A 27220-nucleotide genomic window follows, 5' to 3' on the forward strand; every position below is an offset into this window, starting at 1 on the left:
TGTGAAACAGTCCCTGGCCCAGCGTAAGCAACTGTCCCAGATGTAATGGGTGCCCCACGACACACATATCGGCTGTAAATGCTCAGTTTTATTCTTCCAACCCCAAATCGGCACCGATCTGCGTCTCATGTCATCCGTGTCCATACTCCAGAACGAACAGACCTGTAACAAAATTAAGATAGAAAAAGAAAAACAGGGGAGAGGGAACTCCCCCACCTTAAATTAAAATAGAGATAGTTCTCGATGGAATCAGCTGCTTACTCTCACTCCTTCCTATGTTGTTTTCCAATAACTGTAATTTTACCAACTTTTAGTAATTAACAAACTCAAGCATTGTGTATCACCCTTCCTTTGAGTCACAGGCAAATGGTGTATCAAATATTGTCTCAGCGAGCGTATCAAGATTTAAAATCATCAGCTGAGATATTGAAGAGGGCACGTTGTTTTTTGTTGTTGTAACACTATTACTCTAAATAATTCCCCTAAATTGGACTGATTTATTTAGGATCCACACCTGTGTGTCAGATCCATCCTACTGATTTTTTCAGAAGATATCAAAAGTCCCAGTCAAACTCAGGAACCTTCTGCTAAAGTGTATGAAGAAAATGCTGTATAACTACGTCTATCAAGGAAGAAAGTATAAAAAAACACCAAAGGTACATTTTAAAACAGCTCTAAAATCAGTTATGTGCCTTTGTTTAGTAAATTTTTAAGTCAAATTCTGCCGGCCACGAACAATCACCAGCAACTGATGTTGAAAAGTTTATTCACCAGAATTTGCACATTACCAAATGAACAAGTAGAAGATTCCTCTGTTCTTAAATTACTGTGTGACAAGGACATCTGCAGTTTGTGGGACTATGAAAATGTGGTTACATATAATGAATAATTTGGGGACCGTCCTGTGATGATCCCGTAATATTTTCTGTATCCACTAGTTTCTGCCGTTCTGCAATATCAGTATCTATAATAAAACAATGCAAGCCATTAACATTGGTCATAGATTCCTCAATTTTAGCTGCTTTATTTGAGGATAACTTCAAAACTGACTCATGACTAAATGCAGGGTTAACAAAATCTGTCAAATCAGCCGCAATATCCGTTTGCACACATCATTAAGGTACAGTGTAACCTCAACTTTTAACTCTGTTTAGTTCTGCATACTGTGTTTTTCCCAGGCCTGCAAATGAGCAAAAGCTGACAGGGTTTACTATTCTCTATTAATCAGCTAGATTGAAGTCTGACAGATTATATCTATTTATTTATTTATTATTACTAGGACTATCAAACAATGAAAACCTTTTAATCACTTTTTAATCGCAAATTATATTTAATGTCTGAAAGTATATACATTCATTAGGCATTTTGAAATGCTATTTTGCAATAGATAACGCTAGTTAAAACTACACTCTAACAGAAGGTGTTAGAAAAATATAAATGTCATCATTTTATTTTATCAAGCTACAGGCATTTGGTTTGTTTTAAGAGTTTGCTTTCAGGAAGGTACCATTGTTTTTAACCTTAGATAAAATGATTTCCCCAGATAAGGAATGTCTCCTTTATCTAACTGCACATGAAGCTGGTGATTTGATCATCACCCACAATGAAACTTGCTCCCTTCTGTGTTTACCCCCATGTTGTAAACTCAAGACCGTGATTAAATCCTCCTGACCTCATGTGATGTGTGACAAGAAAGACAAGGGGACAGAGGCAGCCCCGTGTCCGTGTTGGTTTTCCCTCCAGGACAAAGAGGCCATTCATCACAACCCTAACATAAGGCATCTTCCCTTTTTTGTTTTTTCCCAATTTATAATGCCTCAAACAGATGTTTAATGTTATCCCAAATGTTCAACAACTTTACCAAACGTCTAACCTCTTTCTAACTTTTAGGCTGCAGTTCAAAATAAAAAGTTTTCTCCAAAACTCACCAAAATGCAGGCCGTGGTCTCTCTCCTATGCAACTCACCCAATCAGCTTGCAGCCAATACCTCAAATGCTTTACTGCATTGAAAGTTCTCCTGCACTTCAACAGACATCATTAATGCATCAACCTTTTTTCTAATGATTTCCAAATTCCCCTTTAGTTTTTATTTACACCCATATTGTTACTTATTACTTTTTCTTAACAAAATTAAACTGCCCCCCAGTCACTGCTCTAATCTTGGGGTCCATGCACGTGGAGAAATTCACACCATCCTGAAGACACGCACAAACCGCAGTAGAAATTCACACACACAGACACACTCACATCGGAGCCGCGGACTCCGCTTTCAGTTTGCTCACACAATGGATCCAGTTTTCACCGAGACAAAACATTGGACAGGACGTAAAAAAAAAAACATTTAAGACAGACAGCCTGGCGCATCACAGAGAGACCCTCGTCCCTTCCGTAGTCGACGAAACGTTTCCTTATTTTAAAATCTCTTCGTCTGATCGTCGTGCTCAGAACCCAGTTCTGTCGCTAGAGAACAATTTAAATGTTCTCCTGGGGCCCCTTTTGTTAATCTCTTACCTTCTATAACAGCTCACTCTTAAGGTCTTGCTGCTCTTAGCCTCAACTTAAAGATGTTACGTATTCTTGGCCGTCCTATCGCTGTGCTGCATTAGGGTGTCCCCTTCCCCAAAGAAAGCACTCCATCTTAGTCCTAAATTCACCAGTTTGTCAGTCTGGTGCAGAGGTGACCAAATCTCGGGACTCTTTTTATTCTTTGTATTTTATCTTTTTTATTTGATTTTTTGCAATCTCAACATTTAAGTTTCTCAATTGTTATTCTTATGTTATTTTATTTATTTTTGTAAAGTCTCAACAGTAAAGTTTCTTGGCTGTTATTTCTATTTTCCTTCCCATACAGCCTCACCATCTAAGATTACTTGCCATTTAATTTTCTATCTAATTTTACGTTTTTCTGACGCAAACAAACACATAAATTCAATCATTTCTCGGTTTCAACATAAATTCCATTTAAACCTCTCACACTAGTTGCTCTGTTCAACCTTTGATATTTTGAGAAGAAAGCATCTCACTTATAGCAACACTTGATTTAGCCTACATCTAATCTTTAGCCAAAAGGAGAATCAAAATCTCCTTACTTTTTTTCGGGTCGACCCTGTTTTGCTGTAAGTGATTACTTCTTCGTGCCCAAATTCAAAAGGTTCCTCCACTTTAATGTGAAATCCGGGTCACGGCTAACCAAATTGTGATGTATGTATTATTGGCCTAATCCTGCTTTACTACTAAAGGCCCATTTTTACCCCGGTTTAAGATTTGACAATAAATGAGGAATCATTGATCAGAGGTAGAACGGTTTAAATACATATTTAATTCATAGAAATTAAATATGGAGACAGAGTACATACCATTACAAGATGTTGTTCTCACCGCGGTGGATAAGTCTGTCTGTCTGAAGTAAGTTTTACCAAGACATTCCTTTTATCAACTTTAAACTCCTCCTGCATGGCTCAGAGGGAGGATGACTGATCTCCTCTCCTTCTGACCACCCCCCTCAGGGCAATAAAACTCCATGTTTATCTTACGCTGGAGCAGGGAGGGACAGACCCCACTCTGCTTTCCTCAGTAACCCCAACTAAGATATATTTTTAATTCTCAACAACCCCTCTGTTTTGATCCCTCAAAGATCAAACCAATAACTAGGCTAAACTAAGTCTATGTCTTGAAACCCTTAAACAAAATGTAAATGATAAGATGTAATATTGTAACCCACTGTCCCCTCTGTTGGCGACTTATGAAATCAAATGAAGTTCAAATGTTCCCCTTAAATGTAAAATAACCCAAGTATAAGTCAAAAAGCTACTAACCCTATCTGAATCTCTAACCTACTAGAATTAAGAAAAGTAAGCACCTTTATCCGAGAGGTGCAAGGCTGAGATAAATGTGCAACTACCAGAGACTATTATATGATCTAAATATGACTTTAAGAGTCCTAACCTAGATTAACAAAATGTCTTCTTAGAAATAAAGATAACCCATGAAAGCACTACACTCAGATCAAACCACAAAATAAAAAGATTATCATGCAATGCAGAACCAAGAGACTAACAATACTAATATTGAACACCTTATGAATATAGAACTTATAAGACATATGCAGTGATTACAAACTTATTTTTTCTTTTTCTTTTTTTTTACACAATGCATTCAATTGTGGTCATGATGTCTTGCGTCTCGGAGATGTCTTCTTCTCGCCTTTAAGGAAGATCCATTAGCTATCAGGCTCCTCTCCTGTGGAACCAACTCCCAGTTTTGGTCCGTGAGGCAGACACCCCGTAACTTTTTAGACTAAGCTTACACTGCAAAAACTGACCTAAAAATAAGTAAAATGTTCTTAAAATGTGTGTTCTTGTCCTAGGTTTGAGCAGGTAAATAACATTATCTGCCAATAGAATGAGTATTTTGACTCCTAAAATAAGATAGACATCCTGCACTTGAAGTAAGATGATGGAGATGGATTGTTCCTGTTTTAAGTGCAAAAATCTTATTCCATTGGCAGATAATCTTATTTACCCGCTCAAATCAAGGACAAATACACTCATTATAAGAAAATGTTACTTAGTTTTAGTTCCGTTTTTGCAGCGTAAAACTTTCCTTTTCGGCAAAGCTTCTAGTCAAAGTGGCTCATGTTACCCTGGGCTACATCTATAGTTATGCTGCTATAGGCTTAGGCTGCTGGAGAACATCTGAGCTCCGTTTCAGAAAAAATCTACACTGAGTAGAAAAGCTGCTACTCTGAGTAGTTCTACATCACTCTGTCATACTCAGCGTTTCTGGTTTCAGAACAGATAATATAAGTCAGGTAACTAAACAAAACAGCGTCTGATCAACCATGACTTGAACGTGAGCATGAAAAAACGCCCGATCACTGGAACGCAAATAACTTGATTCACCATGGCAACGACTGGAAATAAGCTTGGAAGTGCGCATGTCCTGCGAGTAGAATTAGAAATCTTTAAAGAAGGCATATGGACGATATTAAACCATAAGAAACAATGTCGCTGCTGCTGAAAACCGCAAGAGAGAATTGTTGAAAAAGTCAATGCATGCGCAATATGAAAGTTATGTGATGGAGAATTAAAGCTGTTTTCTCACACTTCACTCGTTCAACACTAAAGGGGGAGTATGTGTGTGTGTGTGTGGGGGGGGCATTGATTACTAAAAGCATTGAAAGGACATGGCAGCAAATCATCATGTACAGTTTAACCAGGTAAGGTTAAAAGTTTCCATATGTTTAACAGTACTCAGCTAAAGCATCAATTGGCTATATTCAACACATGCAATTAATGATGGGATGGTGTGTGTTATTGAAATAACTGATATGCTCATCTTTTTGCCATTGTTCACCAATCCTTCTAAAAATGAGTTGACACTGATTATCTTGTAGGTGTTTAATTTGTGCCAACCTCACTTTATATTACCACATAGGCTATATATAATGGAAAATTAGAGCTGGAAGTGCCAAAATGTGATACAGAATAAATTATTGCTTTCATTCTGGAACACCTTTAAACTATAACTGAGTAACATTTCTGACAGCGCAACATACAGTTGCCTCTGAAAAAAATTCTGCATCTCCTACGTTATTAAAAAGCTGCCGTTGGCATAAAAATGAAGAGCAGCACAAAGAAATTGTTCAAAACTGAGAGCGTTTCTTCGTTGTAAAGCGATGTGCGGCTGAGAATATTGAAATAAATTATCTGACAACCCCAAATGAGCCCCAGCCAGGACCATCTTCACAAAAGCTGTCTGCCCCTACTTCAGGCATGTTATTGAGCAGTTTGTTGTTTATAAATCATGTAATAAAAGGCCAATTTGTTCTTTTTACATAACATTTGGCAACATCTTGACATCGAAGTGGGCAGGCAGACCCAAAGTGCCACAGCTGATGCCATCCAGGAGGTGCACAGATACTTGGCAGAGGGTCCCAGGATCCTATGATATACTTGAAAAACCAAAAGACAGTCTGTCCAAACCTCTTCCGTTTTTCATTACAATTTCTCTGCACTCCAGCGTCATCTGTGTGTGAGCGGCTGTTTTCTACAGCTGGAGAAGTGATATCAAAAAAGCGTAACAGACTTAATGTCAAAACGTTGAAACAACTTCTTTTTTTTAATTAAATTTTGTAAAAAAAAAAAAAAAAAAAAGCCAGTCCACAAGCATCCTCATTCACATGTCTACTTAGAGGTTATTACGTTATGATACAGGTTCCCATATTTATTGACTGTATCTAAAAAAAAAAAAAAAAATCAAAGATATTTTAAATTGAAATGAAAATATGAAATAAGACAATGCAACACACAATGACTTAAGTTGTATTATTGTGTATACTAGGTCATCAAATCAGTGTCAGTTAAGTATGTCAACTAGATTGCCTGTAGGGATTTTTAACGTCCAGCAGGTGTCAGTATTTAGTAACACAGTATCAATACAGTTTGGCAATGTGTCTAAACGCTTCATGGCGCCTCATCGACCATCACTACTCCTGAGTTTTGGGATAAGCGTCCAGATACTTCAGTTTGTTTAACGTCTCCATCGCGTCCGGAGAAAATCCACCCGAACACCGAAGAACCTGGTCGGACTAGTCCTCCCATAGACATATATAAAGATATAAATCTTATATTATGTCTATGAGTCCTCCGCTCCACACAAACGCATCAGTAACTTCACTTCCGGGTCACCTGATGCTTGGATGGGCCAATCTGCGGCAGCCGCATCAATTTCTTCTCCGTTTCTTTGAACCAAACTTTATTGAACAACAGCAGTGTTAACGGAGCAAATTAAGAGATGTGACTGTAGTAATATTTTGCAAATATATAATATTTGGTCATCAGCGTGACTAGAAACAAATTAATATTGTAAACAGACAAACTTTATTATTTTCTGAACAAAGTTTCATATGGTAAATAACTTAATTTACTGATAGGAGAAGGTTAACTTTTTGGTTCTAAATAAGCTGAATAAAAAGAGTAAAACTCTTCTTTTATGTGTGTGGGCCATTAGTTTGTTTAGTTTTAGTTGATTTGCAAAAATTTTATTAAAATCGGCCACAAAGGAGTTTCTGGATCACTCAAGGAAAACAAACCTGGTAGTTATTTTTATTTTTCTAACAGAATAAAGTTCAAATACTAAGGAAAAAAATCTAAATGTTGAGGAAATGCATCAAAATAACAGAAGGCGATCCTGATGCATATCAAGTGTGCGTCCACAGGATATTTAAATGCTAATAGATTTTCTTCGTTATTGATTATTATTCCAAAGTATAAAGCTACTTGTTTATTTACACAAGACATGGCTTTGCACCAGAGTCATTCCATTTTATTAATAAAATGTATACATTTTTTCTCAATAATTTGACATTTACTATAAAAACTATTCAGCTTCACATCCAGCGTCCTGCAGAAGAGTTCATACCCCTTTAACTTTTCCACGTTTTGCAGCATTAAAAACATAAATGTCAATAAATCTGCTGAGATTTTATTAAGTGGAGCAAAATGAAATTTACATGCATTTACATTCAGGACTCTTCCCTTTAAATCCCCTAAATAAAATCCAGTGCATTTTATTAAACATTTCAATAATTATTAAACTACAAATAAATCTGGTTAATAACCCAAAATATAAAGTATCCCAAGAACTAACATTAAATTCAAAGTAATTCAGAATAAAAAGCTCCAAGATTCTGTTTATTATTCTGTTTAATCACTGAGTTTCAATCAGATCATCAAGGTTTCATCTGGACTTTGTGTTCTTCATGCTGAGAACATCAGAGCTGCTGTTTGCTCACTGAGATCTTCATCTGTAGGATTTTTACTGTTTTCAGAGTGCTGAATAATGGAAACATCTTGTCAGTGAAGGTGTGTGTGAAGGTGTGTATGTGTGAGTTAGTGTCCAGATCAGAGAAGGACAGCTTTCCTTTGTCCCAGTCCAGATTCACTCTGATCCTCTGGAGCTTCTTCTGGACTGAGAGATCCATGGCAGGAGATGGAGGAGACCATGCGTAGTATTTACCTTTATAGAACCCTAGATCTAACCATCCAGACCTTATGTCTCCCTTCCTCTGGACAGACTCTTCTATCACACCAAGTATCCAGCCTTCACTGTCTCCAACATCAACATCCCAGCTGTGGTTCCCTGAGTTGAAGCCCTCAGAACTCAGGACAGACCACCACAATGACCTAAACCTCTCTGGATTATCAGGAAGCTGCTGTTTCTCTCCTTTAGTGAAACTGGTCAGATCTTCAGACAGGATGAGTTTTGGATGAGCCGTGTTTGGGTCCAGGGTGAGAGGAGTGTAGGAGACCATGTTCTCCATGTTGCTCCAGATGTTGAAGGTCAGGTTGCCCAGATGTTTGGCCTGGTCTATCAGAGCTCCTGAGGGCAGCTGTGGATCCTCCAGCAGGGGGCAGCGCTGGACTCTTTCCACTGCAGCCTTGTAGTTGTGCAGGAATGAGACGTCTTCAGCTCTCAGCTCCTCCTCTGTGGCTCTGACTGTGTCTGAAAGAGCTGCTATCTCTCTGCTCAGAGCCTCCATCTTCTCCTTCATCATCCCACTCTTCTGCTCCTCTTCCTCCCTCAGTGCAGCCAGCCTGGCCTCCTCTTCCTCTGCTAGAAACTGATGAAGCTTCTTAAACTGCTCCTTAATCAGCCTCTCTGTGTGTCGGGCCTGGACCTTCATGTGTTCTGCTGTCTGATCAAACTCCTCTAGAACTTTCTTCCTGAGCTCCAGGTTCTTCTTTAAAGGTTCCAGAGTTTCCTGAAGGTTCTTCTTGTGATCCTCAGCAGCTTCATCGATGGGTCTGAATCTGTGCTTGGTGTGTTTTTTTGAATCTTTGCAGACGAGACACACTGGCTGCTGATGGTCCAGACAGAAGAGTTTGAGTTTCTCAGAGTGCAGACTGCAGAGATCCTCTGAAGCTCTCTGGTCTCTCTGCTGTAGGAAGGTCTCACACAGGTTCTTCAGAACCAGATTACAGGGTGGATCTTTGGTGAAGGATATTGTCTTACAAACCGGACACTCTTGTGCTGGTTTCTCTCTCCACCAGTTCTGCAGACACTCCTTACAGAAGCTGTGGCTACATGACAGAAGAACCGGATCCTTAAAGATGTCCTGACAGACCGGACAGCAGAGATCCTCCTCTAATCTGGAAGCCATTTAGTCTCTGAGTGAAGCTGAAATCACAGAAGGTCCAGTCAGTCATGGTTCTCCTCCTTCATCTACTAACGTTCCTCAAAGTGACTCTGATTGATGTTCTGGGTCCAACTCACCTTCAGGGTTGGAGGTTTCCTCTTTTCTCTCCTGGACTCAGACGAAGCTGCTGGTTTGTCTCTATGACAGGAATGAAAACTGGTTCCAGGCGGTTTCAGGTGTGTTAGGTGAGAGGTGGAGCCTAAACCTGTTTTTTTTTTCTACCAAGGTTTCATTTTAACTTTTAACAGGTTCTCCTTCATTTTCAGACATCAGATAAAAACAACCTTTTTGGTATTTCTTTTTAAGTTTTTTTTCCAAGTGACAGCAGATATTTTCTTTTTATAAATCCTAAAAACTAAACCAGCCTGAGAATACTGAAGGAAAATACGTTTTTAAAAGAAACTGAATAATGTTGCAAATGTAGATAATAGTGATATAGAATGGGAAGAAGCCCCCATAGCTCCTACAGATCTGCATAAGGAGGCAAACCCCCAGAGGAGCGATGGGTGTTCAACCCTAGGAAGGTAAAGCATCACAATGTGCAGCTTTACAACCTGAGAGGAGCTAGGCCTGGAGGAACCCACAGAACCTTTGGCCTCTAGATGAGTCCAGGAATCTCTCCAGTCAACCAATTAGAGAGAAGAGTGATCTGGTGGCCTCAAGCTTTCAGAACAGTGGAATGGCAGGAGTTTGATGTTATTGTTTTTCTTTAAGAAACAAACACCTCTTAAAGTTTGTTAGAGTTATTTTTATTATTCTCTACATGTTTATTGCATGTAGGGGAGACCGGGTATGGTTGTAACATAGGGAGAGCTGTAACACCACCAGTTCCACCAATCAGGGATAAGATAGGAGTCACATGATCATTTCAGTGTTTACCTGCTTCCTCCCCAATCCCATATTGTGATTGTCAAGGCTGGAAACAGGCACATGCAGATACTAAGGAGAAAAAACGGATTTTGAGGTAAGAACGTACATTTTTTGACCATGACTATATTTTGTTTAGTACTTATACTGTTGCAGATAAAAGCATATTACTTACATTAGATGAAAGTGTAATTTCTCAAGACAAAATGTGATGCATTTTCCCGTGCTAATTTCAGACCGCTATGCTACTACAGCTAGCTAAACATGGCTGACAGGGTTGGGGTGGGTTGTAACACATCTTTAAAAAGTGTTACAACCATTCCCTTACATACAACTAAGAACATTTTGATTTGGATAATTTTACAGAATGCCAAGGCAGTGGATACAAAAGACTGATAGAGGTGTGCCTGCAGATGTTTAAAAAAAGGCATCTGATGAGGTCACAAAGATAAGCAAGTCAGTCAGATCAGTTGCGAAGGCGCATGGGCTCTGCCATGTAACACTGAGCAGATACTGCAAATCACTGCAGAAGCTGATGGAACAGGGATCCAGTGATCTTCCCAGTGTAGGTTTTTGGAGCAGCAACAAAATCTTCTCTGAGGTGCAGGAGGAAGTGTTGGCTGACTATTTGACTCAGACAGCAGACCTGTATTATGGACTGACTCCACGTGAGGTAAGCATATTACAGGTTAATCACTGGAGACAAGAGAAGAATTGAATACCAGCGTAGGTGTTAGACAAATTGAAAAACCTTTTGTGTCTGTGTACTCTGATTTTCTATTTCTCTTTCTTTTAGGTCAGAAAGTTTGCATATCAACTGGCAGTAACATATAACATCAAACACCCACAAACATGGGATGAGAAGCAGATGGCAGGGCCTGACTGGCTCACATGATTTATGAAGCGGAACCCTAGCCTGTCAATAAGGAGTCCTGAGGCACCAGCCTTACACGGGCCACAAGCTTTAACCGGCAAAATGTGGAACGTTTCTTCAACAGCCTTGGACAGGTCATTGAGAGATACAACTTCGACGGGAGCGATATATGGAATGTAGATGAAACTGGTGTAACAACAGTCCAATCACCATATCGTGTTGTTGCTTGTCGTGGTGTTAAGCAGGTGAGTGCGATGACATCAGGTGAGAGAGGTGTGCTCGTGTCAGTAGCATGCGCTGTGCAAGCGCTGGGAAATGCAGTTCCTCCCTTCTTTGTATTCTCCCGCAAACGTTACAAGGAACTCTTCATTCAGAGTGGGCCAACAGGGCGTGCAGGAAGTGGCAACGTCTCAGGATAGATGTTATTCCTTGCTCTTTATGCAAAACACACAAAGGTCAGCCCAGAGAAGAAGGTTTTACTTTTGCTGGATAATCACTGTTCACATATATATGTTAAAGCTATTGATTTCTGCAAAGAAAAGGGAATAGTGCTACTCCCTCCCCTCCCCCCCAAACTCTGTAGCCATAAACTTCAGCCACTGGATCGCAGTGTCTACGGCCCATTTAAAAATGGTGAACACCGCAAGTGATGCCCGGATGAAGATGAATCCTGCCAAGATACCATGTCTATCTTTGTTTAAGAGGCAAAAAAATATATCGGCATGGTATTTATTTACAAATTCATTTACACATTGTGTAAACTTCAGGGCGTCATGATTAGTCATTTAGCCATTATAGTCCAGAGTTTAACATTTGTCACTAGGATGTTTTCATTCCAATTCTCAAAAGTGCTTGAAAAATAACAAAATCAAAATATTTTTTGTACAAGCATGTATTTTATTAGTGTCATTTATTGCAAAATTGCATATTAAAATGCCCAAACAGGCTATTACACTTTCAGAAATAAAAGGATAAAACATACAATTAATTTGCAAATAATTTCGAGTTACCTATCAACATTATGTCATTAATCAAGGAAATTATCCCCCCCCTCTGGTTTTTTTGCAAATCGCACACTGGGCAAGACAATGACGATATATGATATTTCAGGTATTGTGAAGACTGCTCTGCCTGCAGCTGCAACACCGAAAAACATTCAAGCCGGTTTCCAGTCCACAGGTATTTGGCCCTTCAATCCTGACATTTTTGAGGAGTGTGACTATGCACCCTCACAAGTCACTGACCGCCCCGACTCAGGTACATCACTGACATCTGGAGCTTTCCAAAAGCAGGGCCAAGGAAAACAACTGGCAGGATCAGGAAGAAAAGGAAATCTGAAATACTCACTGACACACCAGTGAAACAAGCACTGATGGAAGAAGAACAGAGAAGAGGAAGCAAAAATGTAAGGAAGAGTTTCTTTGCAAAGAATAAAGGCAAGCAAAAGAAGAAGAGAAAGCCTGCCAAGAAAATGTTAAAAGCCAATGCTGAGGATTCTGAGACCTCAGACGATGAATATTTTTGTGTTGTCTGTTTGGAGCCATTTGGCAACTCAAAGCCACAAGAAGTGTGGGTAAAATGTGCCCTATGCAGTCTCTGGGCCCACCAAGCCTGCACTCCTGGGCTACCATCATTCATTTGTCACCACTGTGACTCTGATTACGGATACACACACATAGACACAAACACAAGCACACATACACATTGACATTGGTTTTTGTTAGACCTACATGTTTGTTCAGTGTTCATTAGCATACATACATACATAAGCATACATTATACGTGTTAAGGAAGTTTGTTTTAGTAGAATAATTTACACACATGCACATGTAGCGTGGTCCAGAATGAAACTGTCCTCCACTACAAATTTAACTTGATGAATCAGCTTTATTGCAATCTGCAAGGAGCCAAAAGTTATTTTTAACAACACAGTTCGCCACACACAATTATACTTCACATTCATGTGTTCTTATTCTCTGAATAACCTAGAACACACAGTGCAATTCTGAACTTTTGCACCACATATTAACAATAAATCATAGCCTTTGAATCTATTCCAAACACAGAAAAATCATATACATAGCACCTTTTTCAGATCAGTTTTGTTATACATTGTCTAGCAAATTTGCTCAAATAGAGTGAACCAATCATATTTAACAAACCTTGTCAACGTTAATCAAATTACCATTAATCAAATAAATCATTCCGTATTTTAGCTTATTTACACAGGCTGACAAACTCCTCCCACGGAGTGCAGGCTCACTGTTTATTTTCCCCAGCCCCGCGCTCACCCAAGGTAGTTAGCAACTGGCGCTAACGATAAGCTAACCATTTTCGGTACTTTGTATTTGCCACACAACAGTCATAAACAATACCCTAAATCGGCTGAGATCATAAACTCGCTTTTACCAATTACTATCCAATTCTAACCCCCCCTTCTTACCTGCAAGGAGCCAAAAGTTATTTTTAACAACACAGTTCGCCACACACAATTATACTTCACATTCATGTGTTCTTATTCTCTGAATAACCTAGAACACACAGTGTAGCGAACGCGCCCCCTGCTGGTCGGGGTTAGCCAGTGCATACTGCTCCATCACTCATCTTCAAACAACAAAACAAACTTTCCTTAACAGAAAACACAACTTTAGCAGTCTGAACATAAACTGTATTACATGTAAATTATATTAATCATGTATCTAATCATTGGGTAGGAGTTTCAACCCACTGCTTGCTCAGTATGCCACACTCTCCCCCCCAATAATAAATGTCCTCAGACATTTCTGATACCCAAAATGTACCCTGTCACATATCGAATTTTCTTACTGAAACATGGTATTACCTATTGATGTTACATTTTATTTAATGTGGCCCTTGACATCAAGTTCAATTAGTACCCATTTATCAAAGTATCCGGCCCATTTAGCTCAATACCAGTAAACATCAGCTACTGTACTGTGACCCCAATCAGATCAACTCTCAATTGTAACAGAACTCATATCGGCCTCAGTTCTTTTAGTCTGTTACCAGTATCTCTATCTGTACAGTATTATTTCAATATGTTCTCCTGGAAATGTCTCTTCTTTACACTCCATGGAATTTCACCAAGTCCATTTTCTCCAAACTAGAGTAATGTTTGTGTGAGTTCAACTCATTACTTCAGTGTCTAGTGATGTCCAGGGTCGCCACATGGTCGGTGGTTTGCAGGCTGAGGTCATACTCACGACACGCAGGCTCTCTGCACCAGCTTTCACCCACGTTGGTTCACCCAAGGCGTTGTAGGTCAGAATCTGGGGACGGTGCCTTTGTCGCTGTGGGTAGCTTGTCACTGGTGGCAGGTGAAAATCATCTTCCTCTGATGACTCTAGTAGACCGTCCCTGGCCTCTGTAGTGTCTTCCACCTCACCTCCATCAGCTGTGATTCCTCTATTGTCAGTCTCTGCGTCCTCCTGAGCAACCGTTCCGTCTTCCAGATCTGGCACTCCATTTTGCATGGTGGGAGCTGGTGTAAATGGCTCCGCCTCTGGGTCTAAGACTGCAGTTCTCTGACTTAGTTCCCGGTGGTATGGGAACCGACACACCAGCTCAACATCATCACTGTCCGAATCGTTCTCTGGCTCCGTGATTTGCTGCCCTCTTGTTCTTGTCCCTGCCTGTATCTTTGTTTCGCGTTTAGCAGGACCTGGTTCTGGTTTTTCCAGGGGCAGACTGTCACACGGGAGTAGAAGATTCCTATGCAACACACGACTCTTGCCTCCTCCCTCTGGTGCCACTTCATACACTGGGCTGTCACTGCTCCTCCTCCTCACCACCACATGCACTTTAGGTTCCCAATAGGCCCGCAGTTTCCCAGGGCCACCCCTCTCTGACAGGTTCCGTACAAGCACTCGTCCACCCTGTTGCAAGTCGGCTCCAAATGATCTTTTGTCATAACCTTTCTTGCCTCGTAGAGCTTCCCGGGCTGCTGTTTTAGATGCGATCTCATAGGCTTGTTGCATCCGTTTCCGCCAGTTCTGTACATATTCAGCATAAGTCTCTTTTGCTTCTCTGGGCTGTAGGTTGAAAAGCAGGTCTACTGGCAAACGGGGTGACCTTCCATAAAGCAAGTAGTAAGGAGAGAACCCTGTGACCCCACTGCGGGTGCAGTTGTACGCATGCACCAGTTTCGTCAATGAGCTTTTCCAGTCAGCCTTCTGTTCACTTGTGAGGGTGCGGAGCATGGATAAGATGGTCCTGTTAAATCTTTCACATTTCCCATTACCTTGAGGATGATAACATGTGGTATGGGACCCACGCACATCACAGCTCCTCCGTAGTTGATCCATTAACTGGTTGTTAAACTCCCTCCCCATGTCGTGGTGAATCCTCTCTGGAAATCCAACACGCAGGGCAAAATCATTGAATAGTTTATCAACCACAGTTCTGGCAGACTTATTTTTCGTGGCATAGGCTTGGGCGAAACCAGTAAAATGATCTATCACAACAAGAATGTACTCGAACCCCTGTTTGCATGTCTCTAAGTGCAGAAAGTCAATGCATACCATCTCGCCTGGCCGTGTTGTAACAATGGTTGTCATGGGAGCCCTGGTCGCTTTGTGAGGGTTGCTTTGCCTTGATACACTCACATTCTTGAGTGACAAAGTGTTCTATGTCGGAGTGCATCCGGGCCCAGTAGAACCGATCTTGGATCAGGTTTAAGGTCCTCTCAACCCCAAGATGTCCCATTTCTCTGTGCAGTTCGTGGAATACTCTTTGATGATGCTCTTTCGGGAGGAGAAGCTGGTGTTTATCTCCTGCTCTCCTGAAGAGGATTCCATCCCCATCGACATACAACTTTGCCCACTGTCTCATTAATACCCCTACATCCGCTGGCTCAGCTTTAAGTGCTCTCCTGGACGGATGCTGATTGTTCCTCTTGTAATGCAGGACTCGGCCTATGACAGGATCTTTTTCCTGACTGTCGCGAATCTGTTCTGGCGTCAGGGACTTGGTCTGGGGGTGTGCACTTGGATCACTCACTAAATCTAGTGCTTCTATGGGGACGCTAGCTGCCCAGACTGGAGGGATGTCTAACTGCACACGGAGACCCTGCACTGCTGCACCAAACACTTCCTGACCCACCTCCTCTGTACACTGTGTCATTAACGCATTTATGTCTAATGGCATGCGGGATAACCCATCCGCATCTGCGTTACTCTTTCCTGGTCTATACTTAATCGAGAAGTCAAATTCAGACAGCTCACCCACCCACCTATGACCTGTCGCATTAAGCTTAGCTGTCGAGAGAATATACGTTAAGGGATTGTTGTCTGTATATACTACAAAGTGTGGGGCATGATAAAGGTAATCCCGAAAACGTTCACATATTGCCCATTTTAGCGCTAAAAACTCTAATTTCCCCGAGTGCATATGGTAGTTCTTTTCAGGCGGGGTTAGAGTCCTGGAACCATAGCCTATAACTACCATCTTACCATTCTGTCTCTGGTATAGTACAGCTCCCAATCCTTCCTGGGATGCGTCCGTGTGGAGGATGAATGGTTGGGTCAAATCTGGGTATCCAAGCAGAGGAGGCTCTATCAACTTGTCTATGAGAGAGTTTAATATCTGTTGGTGGTCAACTGTCCATTGTATAGGAGTGTTAGGTGAGAGGTTACCTTTCTTCCTGGTTGTGACCCTGACCTTCTTTCCACTCCCTTGATCTGATGTTGATAGCAGCTGGTAGAGAGGCTGGGCTATTCTGGAGAAGTTTGGGATATATGTTCGGTAGTATGAGAGGAATCCCATCACCTTTCTCAGTTCTCCCACTGTTGTGGGTGCTTTCTCCTTTAAGGCTTGGACTGGGGCCACCTCAGAGGGGTCCATGGTGTAGCCCTCTCCCGACACTAACCGTCCCAGAAATCTCACCTTCCTCTTTAACACTTCACACTTTCGGGGACTGAGTTTCACCCTGTGTTCCTGGTATCTCTGTAACACAGTCCTCAGGTGCTCAATGTGGTCTTCAAAACTTGAGCTATGGACAAGATTGTCATCTAGATACGGTTGACACATTACATCTCTCAAGCCACGCAAACAGTCTTCCATGTTCCTCTGGAATTCTGCAGGTGCTGCACTCAACCCAAATGGGATTCGGACCCACTGGTACAGGCCCCAGGGAGTTATGAAAGCTGTTAGGGGCTGGCTTTCCTCGTCCAAGAACCCCTGATGGTAGGCCTTCCCCTGGTCTAGTACGGAGAACCAGGAGCTGCCAGTGAGGGAGTCGAGCATGTCTTGTATTCGGGGTATAGGGTGGCGATCAGGGACTGACTTTTTGTTCAGCTCCCTGTAGTCACAACACAGCCTTAACGTTCCATCCTTCTTTCGTACGCACACGACTGGTGAGGCATACGGAGAGCGTGAAGGAGTAATCCAACCCCGATTCAACAAGTCTTGGATATACTCTTTTACCTCCTGGTGGAGTGGCTTTGGGACGGACATGTACGTTTTTCTTACTGGGGTGGTGTCGTGCAGCGTGATGTGGAGTTTCAGTGAGGGGATTGAGCCGATGTCGTCATCGTCATATGCAAACGCGTGACACTCTTCTCTGAGCAGCTGTTTGGCGATCCTACTTTGCTCCTCGTTTAGGTGACTGAGGTCAACCGGAGGGTCCCACCAGGCAGGTTTTGTTTTTTTTGAATTGTTACTGCCTGGGGCTGATGCTGTTGGAGTTGCTGGCTTTACCCTCTCCCCCCTGTTCATCTGCTCAATGCTGGCCGCGTAGGCAGTCTTCACTGTCTGCAGGTGACCCAAAACAGTGCGCTGGGTTAGGGTTACACTGTGTTTGTTTGTGTTGGCAATGGGGACTGGTACATAACCTGACCTTTTCCTGGGGACACTGACTAGACCCTCCTCTATCATTACCCCCTCTGGCAATGTTAGCTCTTCGTTTGGGACTAGCAGCAGGTCTTGGCCATGATATTGAGCCCCAGTGTTGATGGTAACATACACTGTGGTGACCTGTTCAGCACCTAGAGTGAGTGTTCTATTTCCTGTATGCACAATCCCTACATCTTCCTCACTAGTAGGGGCATGAATAAGCTGAAGCACAGCTTGTGCGGTCTTGACTGTTATCTGAAAGGCTTGACTCACTGTATGAGTGGTCTCTGACTTTGTTGTCTTACTACTCTCTCCTGTTATTTCTTCTATCACATTGTAGCCGATTATAGGTTCTACTGCTACGTGTGGATCACTTGACACTAGAACCGGTACTAGAAGTGGTTTTGTCAGGGCGCAGTCTTTCCCTAGCCTAAATTCTACTTCCACCCAGCCCATAAAGGGGATTTCAGTCTGGTTGGCTGCAACTCCCAATACAATGTCCGAGCCTAACAGCTCACTGAGAGGCCGCACCGTGCTGTGTGGTAAGTGTAGCTTTCTCCATTCGTCATTAATGATTGTTGCCTGAGCACCTGAGTCCCATAATGCTACTACTGGAACTGTATCTAATGTGCAATGGACAGTGTGCCTCTTAGCAATTAACTTGATGAGTTTTTCCTTGCGTCGTGGTGGAAGATAGTTAACTGTTGAGATTTGAGGTGGTGCATGAGGGGAGGCAGGTTGCTGTATGGTGAGACGTGATGATTCATGGGCTACCGAGGGTCCCGGCTCGGCAGCCCCATCTCGTTTCCCTGCTGCTCTCTGGTCCGTCGACATCCTCTGGAGAGATGTCCCTCTTGCCCACACTTAAAGCAATGTCTGCAGGCGTCACCCATCTGGGCTTCCTGACATGACCTACAACCCCTGAGCCGAGTACGGCTGGGTGTGAATGTTCGCTCGGCCAATTTAACTTGTGTGGCCTCCACCGTCTGTAACACCAAGTTCTTAATTTCTAGCACCTCAGCCTTCAGCGCTTCTATTGAGTCTAGCTCCGCTTTGGCCTCTGCTTTGGGTCCTTGATATTTCTTACTTCTTCCCCCTTGTTCACGGTTAACAGTATCTACTGCTGCTGCTGAGGCGTCAGATGGGTACACTTCTGCCTGCACTTCACTGACTTTTGGAGGCTTGTTCATGACTGTCTTCCTCAGTTTTTGTTGTCTCTCATGTTCTAAGTTTGTTGCCTCATTGATACGCTCAATTAACACCTCATCTGTGACAGTACGGTCGCAAAGATACGGCTTGAGCTGGAACTTAACCGCATCACTGTAAAGACCAGTCTCTATAGAGCGGAGGAATTTTCTCTGAATTAGCTCAGGACTAAACTGCTCACCTTCTTCACTTTCATCATCATCGCTGAATTTTCTCATTAGCTTCTCTTTCAGTTCTATTGCTCTGAATAAGAAGTTCTGGGCTGACTCCCTTGGATCTTGTGTCATGTTCATCAGACGATGCAGTAGGTCAGAGGAAGAATCCACTTTATAGTGACCCTTGAGTATGGTCTTCAGGGTGGGTAGGGTCAGTCCTCGCTTTATTTCCAGCATCTCCCGAAGATGAAGACCTGGGCTCACAGCACGTGTGACTGCTTCAATGATCTCCGCTTCTCCATGTCCTTTCTGTAGTGCCGACTCGATCTGGTTTATGAGGCTTGTGTAGGACAACTTGTCCTTTTGTCCTGCTTCCCCGATCTGTCCCATTATCCGGAACTCCCGCCTCAGCGTAACCTCAGGCAGTCTGGCTGGTGTGGTGGTGGCAGGCTTTGTGTCCACTTCTTTTGTAGTAATGAGGACAGACGCAGTGTCTCCTCCTGCTGCCTGTGTCCTCCGCTTTATCTTTTCCTCCAATGCCCCGATTTCCTTTTCCATCTGCTGCTGTAATATCTGGTACTGCATTTTCAACTTCTCTAGCTCACTTTCCTCCTGAACTACAATCTCAGCCTCATTCTCTCCCAATGTCGGATTCAGAGAGGCCAGATGGGACAATACATGCTGGAGATACGTCTGATATGACTCTGTGGACTCTTCACCCTCCTGTATTTCATCTAGTGTTTTCTCCACCAACCTGATTAGGGTGCGTCTTGTTTTGCTGGCGAAACCCCCGATAGGTGCGCTACACTTTAGATGCTCACATAGGGGAATGAGCTCCTTCTCCTCCAGCGTCAGTAATATCCTGCTGACTTCGTCCCTAGCTTCCTCCATGATGCTGCTCTGGTTGGTGTGTCTTCACTTTTATGCGACTGGGCTGTGGGCTGAACCAACCATCCTCTGCTACCAAAATATGTAGCGTGGTCCAGAATGAAACTGTCCTCCACTACAAATTTAACTTGATGAATCAGCTTTATTGCATCTGCAAGGAGCCAAAAGTTATTTTTAACAACACAGTTCGCCACACACAATTATACTTCACATTCATGTGTTCTTATTCTCTGAATAACCTAGAACACACAGTGCAATTCTGAACTTTTGCACCACATATTAACAATAAATCATAGCCTTTGAATCTATTCCAAACACAGAAAAATCATATACATAGCACCTTTTTCAGATCAGTTTTGTTATACATTGTCTAGCAAATTTGCTCAAATAGAGTGAACCAATCATATTTAACAAACCTTGTCAACGTTAATCAAATTACCATTAATCAAATAAATCATTCCGTATTTTAGCTTATTTACACAGGCTGACAAACTCCTCCCACGGAGTGCAGGCTCACTGTTTATTTTCCCCAGCCCCGCGCTCACCCAAGGTAGTTAGCAACTGGCGCTAACGATAAGCTAACCATTTTCGGTACTTTGTATTTGCCACACAACAGTCATAAACAATACCCTAAATCGGCTGAGATCATAAACTCGCTTTTACCAATTACTATCCAATTCTAACCCCCCCTTCTTACCTGCAAGGAGCCAAAAGTTATTTTTAACAACACAGTTCGCCACACACAATTATACTTCACATTCATGTGTTCTTATTCTCTGAATAACCTAGAACACACAGTGTAGCGAACGCGCCCCCTGCTGGTCGGGGTTAGCCAGTGCATACTGCTCCATCACTCATCTTCAAACAACAAAACAAACTTTCCTTAACAGAAAACACAACTTTAGCAGTCTGAACATAAACTGTATTACATGTAAATTATATTAATCATGTATCTAATCATTGGGTAGGAGTTTCAACCCACTGCTTGCTCAGTATGCCACACACACACACACAGAGTATATTTGAGTTATGGTCAGTCACAGAGAGAGAGAGAGACATTGTTCTTGTATTGTTCTTTTAATTCAGTAAACCTCTTTTTGAAGCATATCACATGGTGTGGCCTCTGTTTTTGCTTCTTTTGTCTAATTGTTACAACTTACCCCAGCAGATGTTACAACCTACCCCGGTAGTGGGGTAGGTTGTTGCCTTGAGATGACATGTTTCTTGAATTGGCGCTATATAAATAAAATTGAATTGGAAACTCCCCTTTAACAGGGAGGAGAACCTCCATCAGAACCAGAACCAGGCTCAGTGTGAACGCTCATCTGCCTCGACCCACTGGGGCTTGGAGAAGACAGAGCAGAGACACAGAAAGTACAGAAGCTCACATTGACCCAGGAGTACTTTCTAAGTTAGATGGTAATAGAGGATGATCTCATACTCAGCGTTTCTGGTTTCAGAACAGATAATATAAGTCAGGTAACTAAACACAACAGCGTCCGATCAACTATGCCTTGAACGTGAGCATGAAAAAACGCCCGATCACTGGAACGCAAATAACGTGATTCACCATGGCAACGACTGGAAATAAGCTTGGAAGTGCGCATGTCCTGCGAGTAAACTTAGAAATCTTTAAAGAAGGCATATGGACAATATTAAACGATAAGAAACAATGTCGTTGCTGCTGAAAACCGCAAGAGAGAATTGTTGAAAAAGTCAATGCATGCGCAATATGAAAGTTATGTGATGGAGAATTAAAGCTGTTTTCTCACACTTCACTCGTTCAACACTAAAGGGGGAGTATGTGGGGGGGGGGGCATTGATTACTAAAAGCATTGAAATGACATGGCAGCAAATCATGATGAAGTACAGTTTAACCAGGTAAGGTTAAGTTAAAAGGTTCCTTTTGTTTAACGGTACTCAACTAAAGCATTAATTGGCTATATTCAACACATGCAATTAATGATGGGATGGTGTGTGTTATTGAAATAACTGATATGCTCATCTTTTTGCCATTGTTCACCAATACTTAAAATGAGTTGACACTGATTAACTTTTAGGTGTTTAATTTGTGCCAACCTCACTTTATATTACCACATAGGCTATATATGATGGAAAATTAGAGCTGGAAGTGCCAAAATTTGATACAGAATAAATTATTGCTTTCATTCTGGAACACCTTTAAACTCTAACTGAGTAACATTTCTGACAGCGCAACATACAGTTGCCTCTGAAAAAAATTCTGCATCTCCTACGTTATTAAAAAGCTGCCGTTGGCATAAAAATGAAGAGCAGCACAAAGAAATTGTTCAGAACTGAGAGCGTTCTTTCGTTGTGTTAGATAAGCGATGTGCGGCTGAGAATATTGAAATAAATTATCTGACGACCCCAAATGAGCCCCAGCCAGGACCATCTTCACAAAAGCTGTCTGCCCCTACTTTAGGCATGTTATTGAGCAGTTTGTTGTTTATAAATCATGTACTAAAATGCCACTTTGTTCTTTTTACATAACATTTGGCAACATCTTAACATTGAAGTGGGCAGGTAGACCCAAAGTGCCACAGCTGATGCCATAGATACTTAGCAGAGGGTCCCAAGATCCTATGATAGACTGGAAAAACCAAAAGACAGTCTGTCCAAACCTCTTCCGCTTTTCATTACAATTTCTCTGCACTCCAGCGTCATCTGTGTGTGAGCGGGTGTTTTCTACAGCTGGAGAAGTGATATCAAAAAAAGCGTAACAGACTTAATATCAAAACGTTGAAACAACTTCTTTTTTTTAATTAAATTTTGTAAAAAAAAAAAAAAAAAAAAAAAAAAAAAAAAAAAAAAAGCCAGTCCACAAGCATCCTCATTCACAACATGTTTACTCAGAAGTTATTACGTTATGATACAGGTTCACATACTTTATTGACTGTATCTAAAAAAAAAATCAAAGATATTTTAAATTGAAATGAAAATATGAAATAATACAATGCAACACACAATTACTTAAGTTGTATTATTGTGTATACTAGGTCATCAATCAGTGTCAGTTAAGTCTGTCAACTAGGTTGCCTGTAGGGATTTTTAACGTCCAGCAGGTGTCAGTATTTAGTGACACAGTATCAATACAGTTTGGCAATGTGTCGAAACGCTTCATAACGCCTCATCGAGCCATCACTACTCCTGAGTTTTGGGATAAGCATCCAGATACTTCAGTTTGTTTAACGTCTCCATCGCGTCCAGCAGAAAATCCCCCCGAACACCGAAGAACCTGGTCGGACTAGTCCTCCACTCCACACAAACGCATCGGTAACTTCACTTCCGGGTCACCTGATGCGTGGACGGGCCAATCAGCGGCAGCCGCCTTAAATTCTTCTCTATTTCTTTGAACCAAACTTTATTGAACAACAGCAGCGTTAACGGAGCAAATGAAGATATGTGACTGTAGTAATATTTTGCAAATATATAATATTTGGTCATCAGCGTGACTAGAAACAAATTAATATTGTAAACAGACAAGATATAAACGTTATTATTTTCTGAACAAAGATTCATATGGTAAATAACTCAATTTACTTTAAATGATAGGAAAAGGTGGACTTTTTGGTTCTAATTAAGCTGAATAAAAAGAGTAAAACTCTTCTTTTATGTGTGTGGGCCGTTAGTTTGTTTAGTCTTAGTTGATTTGCAAAAAATGTAATAAAATCGGCCACAAAGGAGTTTCTGGATCACTCAAGGAAAACAAACCTGGTAGTTATTTTTTCTTTTTCCAACAGAATAAAGTTCAAATACTAAGGAAAAAAATCTTAAAGTTGAGGAAATGCATCAAAATAACAGAAGGCGATCCTGATGCATATCAAGTGTGCGTCCACAGGATGTTTAAATGCTAATAGATTTTCTTTGTTATTGATTATTATTCCAAAGTATAAAGCTACTTGCTCATTTACACGAGACATGGCTTTGCACCAGAGTCATTCTATTTTAATAATAAAATGTATACATTTTTTCTCAATAATTTGACATTTACTATAAAAACTATTCAGCTTCACATCCAGCGTCCTGCAGAAGAGTTCATCCCTCTTTAACTTTTCCACGTTTTGCAGCATTAAAAACATAAATGTCAATAAATCTGCTGAGATTTTATTAAGTGGAGCAAAATGAAAATGTAAAAACAAACATCTGAAAAGTGTGGCATGCATTTACATCCAGGACCCTTCCCTTTAAATCCCCTAAATAAAATCCAGTACATTTTACTCAACATTTAAATAATAATTAACCTACAAATAAATCTGGTTAATAACCCAAAATATAAAGTAACCCAAGAACTAAATTTAAATTCAAAGTAATTCAGAATAAAAAGCTCCAAGATTCTGTTTAAAATCACTGAGTTTTAATCAGATCATCAAGGTTTCATCTGGACTTTGTATTCTTCATGCTGAGAACATCAGAGCTGCTGTTTGCTCACTGAGATCTTCATCGGTAGGATTTTTACTTTGTTCCATGTGCTGAAGCATGGAAACATCTTGTCAGTGAAGGTGTGTGTGAAGGTGTGTATGTGTGAGTTAGTGTCCAGATCAAAAAAGGACAGCTTTCCTCTGTCCCAGTCCAGATTCACTCTGATCCTCTGCAGCTTCTTCTGGACTGAGAGATCCATGGGAGATGAAGGAGACCATGCGTAGTATTTACCTTCATAGAACCCTAGATCTAACCATCCAGACTCTATGTCTCTCTTCCTCTGGACAGACTCTTCTATCACACCAAGTATCCAGCCTTCACTGTCTCCAACATCAACATCCCAGCTGTGGTTCCCTGAGTTGAAGCCCTCAGAACTCAGAACAGAACACCACTCTGACCCAAACCTCTCTGGATTATCAGGAAGCTGCTGTTTCTCTCCAAAAGTCAAACTGGTCAGATCTTCAGACAGGATGAGTTCTGGATCAGCAGTGTTTGGGTCCAGGATGAGAGGAGTGTAGGAGACCATGTTCTCCATGTTGCTCCAGATGTTGAAGGCCAGGTTGCCCAGATGTTTGGCCTGGTCTATCAGAGCTCCTGAGGGCAGCTGTGGATCCTCCAGCAGGGGGCAGCGCTGGACTCTTTCCACTGCAGCCTTGTAGTTGTGCAGGAATGAGACGTCTTCAGCTCTCAGCTCCTCCTCTGTGGCTCTGACTGTGTCTGAAAGAGCTGCTATCTCTCTGCTCAGAGCCTCCATCTTCTCCTTCATCATCCCACTCTTCTGCTCCTCTTCCTCCCTCAGTGCAGCCAGCCTGGCCTCCTCTTCCTCTGCTAGAAACTGATGAAGCTTGTTAAACTGCTCCTTAATCAGCCTCTCTGTGTGTCGGGCCTGGACCTTCATGTGTTCTGCTGTCTGATCAAACTCCTCTAGAACTTTCTTCCTGAGCTCCAGGTTCTTCTTTAAAGGTTCCAGAGTTTCCTGAATGTTCTTCTTGTGATCCTCAGCAGCTTCATCGATGGGTCTGAATCTGTGCTTGGTGTGTTTTTTTGAATCTTTGCAGACGAGACACACTGGCTGCTGATGGTCCAGACAGAAGAGTTTGAGTTTCTCAGAGTGCAGACTGCGGAGATCCTCTGAAGCTCTCTGGTCTCTCTGCTGTAGGAAGGTCTCACTCTGGTCTCTCTGCTGTAGGAAGGTCTCACACAGGTTCTTCAGAGCCAGATTACAGGGTGGAGGACCCCTTGAAGATATTCTCTTACAAACTGGACACTGTTGTGCTGCTTTCTCTCTCCACCAGTTCTTCAGACACTCCTTACAGAAGCTGTGGCTACATGACAGAAGAACTGGATCCTTAAAGACGTCTTTACAGACCGGACAGCAGAGATCCTCCTCTAATCTGGAAGCCATTTAGCCTCTGAGTGAAGCTGAAATCACAGAAGGTCCAGTCAGTCATGGTTCTCCTCCCTCCTCTACTAACGTTCCTCAAAGTGACTCTGAATGATGTTCTGCTTCCAACTCACCGTCAGGGTTGGAGGTTTCCTCTTTTCTCTCCTGGACTCAGACGAAGCTGCTGGTTTGTCTCTATGACAGGAATGAAAAACTGGTTCCAGGCTGTTTCAGGTGTGTTAGGTGAGAGGTGGAGCCTAAACCTGTTTTTTTTTCTACCAAGGTTTCATTTTAACTTTGCTTGCAGCTGAACAGGTTCTCCTTCATTTTCAGACATCAGATAAAAACAACCTTTTTGGTATTTCTTTTTAAGGTTTTTGTCCAAGTGACAGCAGATATTTTCTTTTTATAAATCCTAAAAACTAAACCAGCCTGAGAATACTGAAGGAAAATAAATTTTTAAAAGAAACTGAGTAAAATGTTGCAAATCTAGATAATAGTGATATAGAATGGGGAAAAGCCCCCATAGCTCCTACAGATCTGCATAAGGAGGCAAACCCCCAGAGGAGCGATGGGTGTTCAACCCTAGGAAGGGGAGCGAGCACTCCCAGAAGAACCTCCCCAACTGAGCTGCAGAAATGAAAATATAATCAGAAGCTTTAGATGCAGCAGTTTAAAGATGTGTAACAATAGAGGTCCAAAGATCCATCAGTCGAGCATGAAATGCATGAAGCAACCATCAGCATCACAATGTGCAGCTTTACAACCTGAGAGGAGCTAGGCCTGGAGGAACCCACAGAACCTTTGGCCTCTACATGAGTCCAGGAGTCTCTCCAGTCAACCAATCAGAGAGAAGAATGATCTGGTGGCCTCAAGCTTTCAGAAAAGTGGAATGGCAGGAGTTTGATGTTATTGTTTTTCTTTAAGAAACAAACACCTCTTAAAGTTTGTTAGAGTTATTTTTATTATATTCTACATGTTTATTGTGCTAATTTCAAACCGCTATGCTACTACAGCTAGCTAAACATGGCTGACAGGGTTGGGGTGGGTTGTAACACATCTTTAAAAAGTGTTACAACCATCCCCTTACATACAACTAAGAACATTTTGATTTTGATAATTTTACAGAATGCCTAGGCAGTGGATACGAAAGACTGATAGAGGTGTGCCTGCAGATGTTTTAAAAAAAAAGGCATCTGATGAGGTCACAAAGAAGAGCAAGTCAGTCAGATCAGTTGCGAAGGCGCATGGGATCTGCCATGTAACACTGAGCAGATACTGCAAATCACTGCAGAAGCTGAGAGAACAGGGGTCCAGTGATCTTCCCAGTGTAGGTTATTGGAGCAGCAACAAA

At 41.7% G+C, this 27220-nt stretch overlaps 2 protein-coding genes and 1 long non-coding RNA gene across 3 annotated transcripts; all 3 read right to left on the reverse strand.

Annotated features, from left to right (window-relative positions):
* Positions 1–7662: 7662 nt before the first annotated feature.
* On the reverse strand, positions 7663–9348 carry LOC118567163 (zinc-binding protein A33-like). Its single transcript, XM_036151616.1, has 2 exons — positions 9278–9348; positions 7663–9181 (listed from the first exon to the last, which is right to left on the reverse strand). The coding sequence occupies exon 2, from the start codon at positions 9162–9164 to the stop codon at positions 7776–7778; it is 1389 nt and encodes a 462-aa protein (XP_036007509.1). The 5' UTR covers positions 9165–9181; positions 9278–9348; the 3' UTR covers positions 7663–7775.
* A 3460-nt stretch (positions 9349–12808) lies between these two features.
* Positions 12809–15531, reverse strand: LOC118567161 (uncharacterized protein K02A2.6-like). The gene is made up of 2 exons (XM_036151612.1): positions 13473–15531; positions 12809–12926 (listed from the first exon to the last, which is right to left on the reverse strand). Exon 1 carries the CDS (start codon positions 15516–15518, stop codon positions 14088–14090), a length of 1431 nt encoding a protein of 476 aa, XP_036007505.1. The 5' UTR covers positions 15519–15531; the 3' UTR covers positions 12809–12926; positions 13473–14087.
* On the reverse strand, positions 12809–21037 carry LOC118567191. Its single transcript, XR_004933532.1, has 2 exons — positions 20282–21037; positions 12809–13472 (listed from the first exon to the last, which is right to left on the reverse strand). It is a non-coding gene; the product is annotated as an uncharacterized LOC118567191 (long non-coding RNA).
* Between the last annotated feature and the right edge of the window lie 6183 nt (positions 21038–27220).

Source organism: Fundulus heteroclitus, chromosome 20, assembly GCF_011125445.2.
Source record: "Fundulus heteroclitus isolate FHET01 chromosome 20, MU-UCD_Fhet_4.1, whole genome shotgun sequence".
NCBI classification, from domain to species: Eukaryota; Metazoa; Chordata; class Actinopteri; order Cyprinodontiformes; family Fundulidae; genus Fundulus; species Fundulus heteroclitus.

Coding starts and splice junctions, on each gene's coding strand:
- LOC118567161 (XM_036151612.1), bottom strand. CDS start 15,518: ATGACAACCATTGTTACAACACGGCCAGGCGAGATGGTATGCATTGAC.
- LOC118567163 (XM_036151616.1), bottom strand. CDS start 9,164: ATGGCTTCCAGATTAGAGGAGGATCTCTGCTGTCCGGTCTGTCAGGAC.